Source organism: Malania oleifera, chromosome 10 (assembly GCF_029873635.1).
Source record: "Malania oleifera isolate guangnan ecotype guangnan chromosome 10, ASM2987363v1, whole genome shotgun sequence".
NCBI classification, from domain to species: Eukaryota; Viridiplantae; Streptophyta; class Magnoliopsida; order Santalales; family Ximeniaceae; genus Malania; species Malania oleifera.
The window spans coordinates 11,190,452-11,202,629 of NC_080426.1; the positions used below are offsets into that span (position 1 = coordinate 11,190,452).

At 35.3% G+C, this 12,178-nt stretch overlaps 2 protein-coding genes across 2 annotated transcripts; one reads left to right on the top strand and one right to left on the bottom strand.

Moving 5' to 3' along the window:
* Positions 1-1,165: 1,165 nt before the first annotated feature.
* LOC131166504 (caffeoylshikimate esterase-like) lies at positions 1,166-7,552 on the bottom strand. Its single transcript, XM_058125102.1, has 8 exons — positions 7,427-7,552; positions 4,633-4,704; positions 4,410-4,536; positions 4,108-4,254; positions 3,653-3,783; positions 3,428-3,565; positions 2,784-2,882; positions 1,166-1,785 (listed from the first exon to the last, which is right to left on the bottom strand). The coding sequence occupies exons 1-8, from the start codon at positions 7,550-7,552 to the stop codon at positions 1,501-1,503; spliced, it is 1,125 nt and encodes a 374-aa protein (XP_057981085.1). The 3' UTR covers positions 1,166-1,500.
* On the top strand, positions 7,429-10,608 carry LOC131167049 (large ribosomal subunit protein uL29). The gene is made up of 4 exons (XM_058125804.1): positions 7,429-7,554; positions 7,637-7,772; positions 7,857-8,013; positions 10,323-10,608. The coding sequence occupies exons 1-4, from the start codon at positions 7,551-7,553 to the stop codon at positions 10,395-10,397; spliced, it is 372 nt and encodes a 123-aa protein (XP_057981787.1). The 5' UTR covers positions 7,429-7,550; the 3' UTR covers positions 10,398-10,608.
* The last annotated feature ends 1,570 nt before the right edge of the window (positions 10,609-12,178 follow it).

Here is a 12,178-nt window from a genome sequence, read left to right on the forward strand (position 1 = left end):
TGCCACACAAGTAAATAATACTCATTAACCATAATCAATAACATTGTATAATTGTTGCTCTAGAAAACCCATAAACAAATACTATATTTTTCTGGTAAAAATAACTGATTTACTAGTATAGCATATTTTCCTTACCTGATTTCTGTAAAACCCCTACAATGTCTAGTCTTACACTCGTAAGGTTCCTTGTTCAACACCCTAAAAACAACATCTCCCAAAACAAAATTTCAGTATTTCTCCGACCACTATACTTTCTACAACTATAAGTAAGCCAAATTCTGAATAAAAAGTCTTATCCTGAATTTGGGATGAAATTCAATATAGCCCCACCAACGATCCACTTCAGTAGACTTGAAGAGAACTCTCTCAAGAGTGTCGTGGTGGCCTCGGATTGTTGATCTGGCGAAGAATCAACTCAAAATCTTAGAGAAAAGGGGGAAAGGGACGAAAGGAGAGAGAGAGAGAGAGAGAGAGAGAGAGAGAGAGAGAGAATTTCCTCGCAGGATTTTTGTTGAAAAATCCGATTTTAGCATACTTATACACTAACCTTCATCGAATGGACACGTCACCTCATCGACGAGGTCACGAAGGAAGTTCGTCGACGATGCTTGTTCTTTATAGAAAAAATTCAGGGTTGAGAAATAGCCTCTCGGTATTTCCTCGTCGACGAAATGCGCCCCTGTCGACGAGCCCAAATAACCACTTCATCGACGAACGCAGCTGAATTTCATTTATAATTTCTTTTCTCTCCTCCCTCTATTATTTAAATACCTTAATTCTTTGGGTCATTACAGAGACGATTTGACGTTTGGTCTAACTATTACACGACAGAACTCTTATACTTGGATAACTTTCGAACTGCTCATTTCTCAAGTGAGTCAACTCTGTTTGGTTCTAAGTTAGTTTTTGCAGAATAGGTTCTGCAAAGGGGTATTGAATGCTGATGATGATTTCTCAAAAATTATTGTTGCAAAATCTTTTATATATAATTTTAAAAATAAATTAAAAAAGTCATTGGTATTTTTGTTTCCTTTTTAAAACTTTTTTCTAAGTTCCGAGAGTTCTTATGTATCTCTGTTTGGTAAATTAGATTATTAGAGGGAAAGAAACTTCGCTTCAAATTTAACTCCCAAATGCGAGGAAAAGTGGGCGGAAGCAAATCTTTTTTTCTTTCTTTCCAATTATTACATTATCCAGGTGCTAACAATTTTTTCTTTCACTTTCTTCCATTTTAAACACTCCACACAAAGCCTTACATAAACAAACCGAGAGGGTTGAAAGAATTCAAAAAGTCCAAACAACAACAATTTTTCTTTTTTTACAGAAATGATTCTTCGAAAATAGCCGTTGCAAATGGGAACAGGGAGTACCAATTGATCCACCTTCGATTCTCTATTTGTTCGATTTTCACAAACCAACCATTTAGATTTAGAATTTTAAAAAGAAAGAGGAGCAGGAGGGGAAGCGAGAGATGAAGATGAATCAAATTCTGTGCTCGGGTCATTGCTTGATGTAGGAGTGGTGGTCGTCGTAGAGGTTTTTGCGCTGTTGCTCAAGGGGGGAGGAGGCGGGGGAGAGAGAGCGTTCGTCGAGCCACTCGAGGATGTCGGCGAAGACGATGTCGATGTTGTCGAGGGACTCGCCGTAGGTGAGGGAGTGCCACATGCCGGGGTACACCTTGAAGTTCTTGTCCCAGCTGAACGCCGACTCGTACAGCTCCTCGCTCGCCGATATGTCCGTCACCTTGTCCTGCCTTCCGTGCAGCACCAAAAATGGCAACGACACCTATATATCCATTCCCCACCATCCATCCCACACATATTTATTATTCTCAATTACTAGTGAAATAAAATTATGTGTTAGGAAAAAGTGAAATATTAATTGAACTTTTTCTGAAATTAATATTAAGATATAAGTCAAAATTATACATTTCTTTATTCATGGTCAACTTTCTTTCCTAATAGTTATTGGTGATTTATTTAGTTTAGTTTTTCTATGACTTTTAAAAGGACTTTTAAAAAATGAGCGAGTGGAAATAAATTTCCTTTTAGATTATTTTAAGAATGTTTAACTTTGTTGTGAAAAGAAGGAGTTGTTGAAAATACAAAGTTGAAAGATGTCCAAAGGTGAATATCGAAGTTAGTTGTTGAAAATACAAAGTTGAAAAATAAGGCGGTTTAATTTCATTAGTATCCTTAATTGTTTTCAAATATTACAAAACTATTAAAACACTAATTATATTTCTTAAAAATACATATTTAATTTAGTCATTTTTAATACTTTTAAATACCTTATAAATTATTTACCAACCACTCAAAATCATTTTTTTCTTTCTAAAAACTTTTTTTTTTAAGTGGGGATCAAATATTTTTTCTTAGTTTTGTTTAAAATGTCTTTCTATATTTAAAATGACTAAAATAAATATGTATTTTTAAAAAATATAATTATTGCATTGACAATTTTGTAATATTTGTAAAAAATTAAGGATAGCAATAAAATTAAATAATTTATTGAAAAAAACTAATTTCTAGCTTTTACAAAGTTTCAAATTTGTAATTTTTAAAAAGCTCACTAAAAATGTTAAAAGTTAACTTTTAAAAATTGGAAAAATCATTCATCAAACATGCATGACCTAACTTTTAAAAAGGAGAACTTGGGCCAACAAAAAGAGGGTTAAACTCACCTTAATTTTATAAATCATAAGGAGCATAAAAAATAATTAAAAATATGAGTAACAAAAACAAACAAAAAATGATAGAGAAAAGAAGAGAGAGGGATCAAACCTCGGAAAGTCGTTGCTGAATATCGAAGCTAACTCGCAAAAGAAGTTTGGCAGTATGCAATCGGATCCTTCCTTTATAACAATACGGATTATTTCGAATCTGTATTTATTTGATGTCATAAAAATTTATATATATTAAAAAAATAATTATATTAGATAATCAAATCATATTATATATTTTAAATAACTAAGGTAGTGTATAGAAGTATGAATTTCAGTTTTTGGATTTACATAAATTTTAATACAATTTTATATGATATTTTATTCAAATCAAATGACTCTCCAAATATTGGGTAAGTAAATTTTAAATTTTTAAATAATTTAAAGAAAAACTTGACATAGGTAGGTAGCATATACACATGCATTACTTTTTTTTTGAATGGGCCTCATTCTTAAAGAGCAATCATGACATAAAAATAAAACAAGAAAATCTTAATTAGGAAACATTTTTATGAGAATTTAATGTACAATTAAATGTAATTAATATTTATTTTATAAGGACGACTTCTAATCAAATTTAATGCTCACTTCTCATTTGGTTTTAGTTGGAAGAATGAGATATTTTGAAAAATAAATAAAATTTTGAACAAAACGAGGGCAAAAAAGGGAAGAAGAATGATAATTAATTAAAGAGAGAGAAATTACCGCTTCTCGTTTTTCAGGTTCTCTGAATGCAATATTGATGATGTTTTTGATAGGCATGAGCTTCCAGGTGGGAAATATCTTAGAAAGTTTCATCAAAATGTTTATAATTAGTGGATTTGGATGTATCTCATCTGCAATCTGTGTTCATTCATTTTTAAATATTAGTTAATAATAATATTAATAAAAATCACATTTATTAATCAAAATTCAAGAGACAGCGCACACCTTACACATAGGAGCTACCATAACGGCACCGTCCCAATAGCCTGGCTTCTTTCTGTCCAATAGAATAATAACTGCTCCTCCCATGGACTCCCCCAACAGAAACCTCTGCTTTCCTCTGTTCTCTTTCCTCTCTGTAATATTATTTATCATTATTATTCAAAGAGGAATCCATCAGTTAACTATTATAACAGTCAATAATGATGTGTAATTCATGCGACTTTTGAATTTTGATTATTAATTAAGAAAGACGTAAGTTTTATTTTTTCCTACAAAAAAAAAAAAAGGAAAACGTAGAATGCAAGATGTGACCTTGAGAGGGGTTTCATACGACTTTTCTCTGTTTGGAAGAATGAAAACAGAGAATTTTTCAAATCAGACACTCCTCTGTTTCGAAGAATGAAACAGAGAATTTTTTAAATAAGACCCAGAAAGGAAAAGGAAGGAAGGAATCTTACCGGAAATCTCGGTGAAGTGATCGGAGCAGTCGTCGACGATGTGATCGAAACAAGGGATGTATCCGTTGAGGCCTGCTGATTTGCCGTGGCCTTCGTAGTCGATGCCGTAGGCCGCGTATCCTGCCTTTGCGAGCCGAGATCCTGTGCCTGCGAATCATCCATTCTTCCAATCATCAGCCATTATCAAGTATACATCTCCGTGTGTGTTTGTGTTTGCCGACATTTTCTCGATCACTTTCCCGAGAAAGAGAAGGGGGGTGGGAAAACTGAATTGATGAAGCGGAGAGGTGTTGAGTAATTACCGAACATGATGGTGCTGGACTCCAAGGCGTAACCGTGGCAGAGAAAGACCAAGGCCTTGGTTTCTCCATTGGCTGGCAGCCAACTGCAGGTGAAGAGCTCCGATCCTCGAGAGTTCAATATAAATTCCTGCGCGGTTACCCATTACAAACCTCGTAAAAAAATTTGAAAATATTGAAATTGTAAGCGTAAATGATTATGAATCGTGGATGGAACCAGGCTAACCTCTTTGTATTTGATCCTCTTCGATTGACTTGCCTGTAAACCCCCCCCCCCCCCCCAAAAAAAAAAAAGTGACTATGAGGAGAGAAATAGAATCAAACAGAGAGAGAGAGAGAGAGAGAGAGAGTAATTACCATGAAGAGGAGAATCAGAAGCAGAGGAAGAAAGTGATAGACGAGAGAGAGAGAGAGAGAGAGAGAGAGAGAGAGAGAGAGGGAGACGGACGAGGAGGAGGAGGAGGAGGAGGAGGAGTAGGAGTAGGAGGAGGGGGAGCTGAAGTAGGGGATGGTAAATTTGTTTATTTTGTTGTAACGTATACAGCTGTAAATTTGTTATTATGTTTTTGTTGTTTGTGACGTTACCTTCTCATGTTATTAGAGACAGTTTCAGTTAATACCATAAATTTTTTGTTCACATGATAACCATCAAACCCATTTCTACCAATTACTTCTTATAATGTAGCCAATTTGTTTCATTGCTTGAAAGTCTAGATCTCATGGCCTTCTTAGACGAGTCTTCACCTACACCATAACCCTAGTTTGAAAGGGTTCCAATCAAGTTCCTAATCTAACTTACAAGAAATGATATACGTAAGACAAGATGTTGATCAACCTCATTTACACTTTCCTTACAGAGGAATGTATGGTCGAGGTTGTTAATTCCTCAATTGCTCGTGATGCTTGATTGACTTTTGAAACACCATTTTCTCACAGCTCCAAGACAAGAGAAATTCAATCAAAAGACGAACTTTAGTTAATGCAGTATGATTCTCGTAGTGTGGCTGAATATGCTCATTCTTTTTGCTCTCTTTGTGATCAACTTAGGACTATTGGCAAATCGATTGATAACACTTATAAGTTACATTGGTTTCTTCGTGGCCTTGGATCAGATTTCAAAATTTTTTCAACTTCTTTGTTGTCTCAGATGCCACTGCTTTCTCTTGCCAATTTGGTTCCCAAAGCTCTAAGTCATGAGCCTTTCTTTCCGTCCATTCTTGGTGATTGCTCTCAGCAATCGGCTTTCATTGCACAACATCGTTCTTCTGCCAACTCTACTTGTCGCAGCAAGTAGGAAAATTCTACACAAAGTTTAGCCAATCCCACTAAATGGTCTATTATTTCAGCCAATCCCACTAAATGGTCTATTATTGCTTGCCAGTGGTGCGGTAAAAAAAATCACATTGCCAAAATATGTTATAAACTTGGCAAATTATTAAAAAAGGCTAAGGGTGGTGGCTTAATTGAAGCTTTCTGTGCCACCTCTCTTGATAATTCCTTTGATTTCGAATGGTACACAGATATAGGAGCAACTTCACATATAAATAATGATGTTAAGTCCCTTGATAGTTTTTTTCCTTACAATGGTAATCAATGGGTGTTTGTTGGTAACGGTAACTCATTGCCCATCTTTTGAAATGGCTCCATCTCATCCATTGTTGCTCCCAAATCATCATCATTATTTGATGTTCTCCTTGTTTCTGGCATTACTCAAAATCTTTTGTCTCTAAGTAAGCTTACTCATGAGAATAACCTTTTCTTCTTTTGGTTTTACTATATTGGATCTAGCAACAAGAGTGGTGGTGGGAGTCGGCCGATGTGAGAAAGGGCTCTACATTCTTGACCGTGCCCGTGCAATTTTTTTATATACTTTTTCTTTATGTACTTCTCTTGCTACATTTTTGTATAAATAAAGTCATTTAAATAAAAGAAAATATATCAATAATTCATTTATTTATTTTTTATACTTAGCTAATAGTAAAGTTGTTAAAACTTATAAGTTATATGTATATATATATATATATATATATGCTCTCAGCACAAAAGTTGTGAGATGTCACGAAAAAAATGTAGGCATTCATGAAGTAAGTTATAAAAATGTAGGCATTCAATTTACATTTTTATTTTTTTTTCTAAAGTTTTTGAAATGTCATGAAAAAAAATAATATTCGAGTATGAGCCCTAAAACTTATATTTTGGACCCTAACATTCAATTACTAGAGTGCGTTAATGGGCGGGTGACTTTCGTCCTGTCGAGTTTGGTGCCGCACCATAATGTTCAAAATGACACGATGATGGTTAGAGTTTCCGAGTTATCAAAAAAAAAAAAAAAAAAAAGAACTTATAAAACTTTGTCTTATGTGTGTGTGTATATATATATATAAGTTGAAGATAGGTTACAATTATTAATGGGGGTAATTGCTTAAAGATCAGCTCTGCCCAAAGGCTCTAGTTGCTCATTGAGATGCATGTAACTTTGCCCTGCGAGTGATAATTTGGGGAACAAAATGGAAGCGTGCAGCGGGCCCATCCAAATTGAGAAGGACTAAGCCGAAGGCAACGGGCCAATCTTGGCTCATCATTCCACAATTGACTAGGCCGCCATTCGGCGGACCAAGGCCCAGATCTATCCTGGGGTGTACTCAGCCCAATCCATTTATGAAAATAAAAATAAAAATTCAGTTCTATCATTTTTCTTGGATACAAAAATGTCAATAATTCTCTTAATTATTATTTTTAATAAAATTCATCTCGCAATTTAATTGTTGGCACCAGTCAAGATTTACGAAAACAAATAATAAGCTTTTTCAATAAATGTTCTAATTTGGATAATACTCATATTCAACCTAGTTCAGTCCTTTAAGTATTAGTCACCAAGCCAACACAGCCTATAAGATTATATATTTTGCAAAAAGAAAATGAAGGTGGGCCTATCGCTGGCCGGCCCATAATCTAGCCCTTCCAAGAAAACGGGCCAAACTTGAGCGGGATTATGTACATGCCCCCAGACCCGAAATGACCCGGCCCAAAACGCGCAGCCCATGCCATATATAAACTCTTTTGCAGCCACAACAGCAAAACCTCTTATTTTTAGGGTTCCGGAACCGGGCAGAGCCGCCGCCGTAGAAGCTCAGCGTCGCTGCCATGGGTAAGCGATTTGATTTCTGAGTTATCGGTTGAAGATTTCCCGTGTTTCTTATTCGCTCGTTTTGGTATGTATGTGAATGCAGCGAGGATCAAGGTTCATGAGTTGAGAGGCAAGTCCAAGGCCGATCTGTTGAGCCAGCTCAAGGACCTCAAGGCCGAGCTCGCTCTCCTCCGCGTCGCCAAGGTCACCGGCGGTGCTCCTAACAAGCTCTCCAAGATGTATTATCTCCGTCTAGAACGACTACGATTTGAAACTTCAATTTTAAATTTTCGTATGTTTATTGGAGTTTGTGTTTGGTGCAGCAAGGTGGTGAGGTTATCGATTGCGCAGGTGTTGACGGTGATTTCGCAGAAGCAGAAGGCTGCCCTGAGGGAGGCCTACAAGAACAAGAAGTTCTTGCCGCTTGATCTGCGTCCGAAGAAGACCAGAGCCATCCGCAGACGCCTTACCAAGCACCAGGTTTTGATTCGCCCCTGTTTACTCGTTCGTCTATTATTTTAGTAATTTTAGAGTTTGAGCGGGAGAGATGCTTTAATGGTTCAATTTCTGCTTTGCCAAGCAAAAAAGTTCACTTCCAAATGATTGGTAAGCTTTGTATGGGACTTAGTTCATAGATGAATGTGATCGGATAGTAAAGGATACGTCCTTTTATGACATTATTGCTTCTTACCTGGTCAAGAATAAACTGAAGCACGTAGATAATTGGACATTGAGTAAAGATTTATTTCCTTCAAATCGACGGGGAATCTCTGTTTGGCGTATAAGACAGTAAAGGACTTGCGAGTTTTCATTTCTTTGTTTGATTTTGAAGTATACTTCTCATTTGATAGGCTTAACAAGTGTGGCTCGGTAGTCTACTTAAGCTTGAATTTGAGGTCTTGAATTTGATCCTTAACAGGCCCATTTGAGCTTAGGTTGAACTTCTCTCTAGCTTAAAATGTGTTGAACCCCAATTCAAGTTGAGCTTATGATTGAATTCAAACTTGACCGTTTTGAATCAAGCCACACTGCTGAAAAATTTAGTGTGGCTCTGTTCATTTTCAGTCCTTGTGAAAGCCCCCCCTTTTTCCTGTGTTTTATATCAAACATTTTTTAAAATCCTGGGATACTCTGTGGAGTATGTATGTTATTAGTTGACAGGCGAGGTGATATTGTTTGCTGGTTGTATATTGTTTACAATGAATTAATGCTTCAGCATGATTTAAAAGTTTCTCAATGGTTGGATTGATACACCTTAGTACCTTGCAATGTTTTTGTTGCCAGATACGTATGGTAAGGCAGTTGATTAAATACAATATTTTGATAGTTTTTATCATGTAGGTAGTTCTTTAGGAATCATTGTTATTAAATGGAAAGTGTTATTTAATAGAAGGATTCTTCCCAAGTCTTAGGGTAGTTTTATAGTTGTAGTTGTTAAAGAGGATTCCTTGTAAGGTGTCTCGTTTATACATGTAATCAATTCTTCCGTATTGTTTGCTCATAGGTTAAGCTTCACAAAGCACATAATCTGCTAATGCATAGTGGTAGGGACTGGATTTGTTTATTTAAAACATTTCATCATTGTCCAGTGGGCCTAATCACTTGGAGATCCAAGATCCTTGTTGAGTGCTTTTGATAATCTTTTCTTTTGGAGACCTTTTAGAAGCAATTTTTTGTTCATTCTTTTTAAAACTCTTTCAACTGGAAAATGCTTCCTTCCCAATTTTCTTACAAAATCTTTTCGTTCACAAAGCGCTGCAGGCTGATAGATCGATCAGTTTCTATTCATACATTCAATTCTTGAATACCAAACATTATGGTCATGACTAAGTCTGCATTTGGGAGTATAGGATTTGGACTTTGGATTTGGATTGATCATAGAACAAATTTTTTTTGAGTTTTTTCTATGTTCAGCCAAGTCCAAAACAAAGCCCTGAAATTAGGATTGTGCATTCAGTTTGTGGGTAATATGGTCAATTAACCAAATAAATAAAAAATTCAGTTGTGTAATTTGTCACGTCAAATTGAACCATATCGAATTGCGGGATCTACCGGATGGTTAACTTGACCAAACTAAAATTCAGTTAAATCGTGAAATGGATTTTTAATTGAACTAAACTATAATTAGAATTCCTCCTGCAACTATTTAATTAGCTAGTTCCCAAAGAATTGTTGCTGAGGCATGTCAGCAGTGGCTGGCAACAATTGCAATGCAAGGAGGGTGCCCCCTTTCTGGTTGGTGGGACTTTCCTTGCTGAGATCGTCGGTGTGTGTTTGTAGGATTAACACATGGATTTATGCTGCCATTTGTAGTGAATGCGTGGAACCCATTCAATGGATTCCTGGCTGGTACTGAGCAAAGGAGGGGAATTTTATGCTTGCATTAATTCGGTTAACCGAATGCATTTTGGTTTATACTGAATTAAAATATAATAACCCAAAATTTACGAAATTTATACAAGACTGACTGAATCAAAAATAAATTAACTGGATCAATTTAACTGAATTTGGTCTGTTCAGTCCGTTAATTCATTTTTTCCCTGAGTGGTGGTCCTACCTGAAACTCCGAAAGCCGGACTCCCAACATTACCTTTAATATTTTCAAAGGTTTGTTTTGTATTTTATGATGGTGTTTACGGAGTCATTCGAGAGCATAATCCTTGAACTTCTAAGGAGGGTCTTCTTGTCTAGGTTTTTTTGGTTCATGTGGTGATGAAATATGTTGTATTCTTCAGTGTTATTTTATTTATGTGCTGTTCATAAATTGTTGGTTCTTTGGTGTGAAACAGGCATCATTGAAGACGGAGAGGGAAAAGAAGAGGGAGATGTACTTCCCCATGAGGAAGTATGCTATTAAGGTTTAGGTGCGTACTCCACTGACTGGGATGAATGAACCGTGTGTTATTGAAGAGGTTTAGTGATTTTTGTTCACAGTATTAATATTGTTTCTGTGGACGTGATTTCTATTTTATTTTTTCCGAGTATTGCTTTGAGATGGTTTGTCGCCCCAAAAAATGCCCAAATGCTGTGTTTCATTTTTGGTGATAGTTTATTAAAGATTTCTGCTTATGATTAGTTGCCCTTGCCCCTTAAAAAAAATTTGTTCCTGAGAAGATTCCAATGGAATGGGAGTAAATAATAACACTGGCACTGCACTTTAATGTATTTTTCTTAATGTGTTCAACACCCCTTTGTTTTTACAGGAAGATAGCGATTTAAAAAATAGTAATATGATTTTAGAAGTTAAAAGGTAAAATTGTCATCTTAATATGTACAAAATGAATGTATGTAAATTTTTTTTGGGGGGGGGGGGGGGGGGAGACGCTTTTCTTAAGATTTGATCAAAAAGACAGATCTCTTCAGGTTTTAAAATAAAAAATGATACAAATCTTGAGATTTCAAAAATGCTAAAAAAAAAATTGTTTTTTTATAAAATATAATGGGAGTTTTGTATGTTTTTGATAATTCTGGAGAAGGTTCTTGAGATTTTTTAAAATCTCTCTTGGCATTTTTGAAGTTTTAGGGAGATCATTTTTTTATCTTTAATATATTAGAGGCTTTCCTCCTAATATGGTCAATAACTTTTTAGTTTCGAAGTGATCATTTCAAGAGTTCCCATTTCTCATCATCATCTACACTGGGTTCCTGGTTATGAATAAGGTGCACCACGGGTGCGCATCGACCAGTTAATGATTGTTTAATGTTTGAAAACGTTGATGTTAATTGAAACTGTTCTGCGAAGTCCATAAATTTTTGTAAGAAATATCAAATTTAATGTGCTGAAATAGGATTTTCAACTATCATGAAAATCACATAATCATCTTTATGCGGAAAATTTTCATAAACATGCCAGAATAAGCCATACTGAAACTCTTGATGAAGGCTTGAAAAATTATTTCTTTTGCTTAATGCCCTTTCTTTGCTTCGTCAAAACATAAGGAAAAAACCAATGAAAATAAGAGATAGGTAGAGAGTACAATTTCCTACGTTCAATATAAAATTATTATCCCACTTCTTATAAAAGTAGAATCCATAATAGGAAGTAACTATAATGTCCCCATAATGTTTTTGTCTAAGACGATTCTTGTCATCAATAATCAATCTTCATAATTACGTAATTGATGGTAAGCGGAAAAAAAAAAAAAAAAATGTCAAAAACACAATTAGTGATTTCTCTTTAGATGTTATAGAACAAAAACTTAAAGACTCACAAACATACCTCAGGGATTGCAACAAAGACTCATATGATCAACATGTTCATTAAATGTCTTTGGTGCTAACATTTTAGTCAAAGGATCTGAAATCATGAGTTTAATCTTAATTTGTTCTATAAACACTATTTGTTTCCGAACTTTTTCCTTAACGGCCAAATATTTGAGCTCCATGTGCTTTGCGTCATTAGAATATGTCATTTTTGGAGAAGAAGATTCGTGTGGAATTATTACAATACATTCTCAGCAGTCTGGCAATATTGTCGACAATTCCAAGTTCTAAGATAAAATTCCGCAACCATAAAGCATGAATTGTGGCCTTAAAGCATGCCACAAATTCAACTTGCATAGTAGATGCTGCTATGATAGTCTGTTTGGTGTTTTTTCATGATATTGCTCCTCCAGCTAATAGAAACAAGTAACCAAAAGTTGAC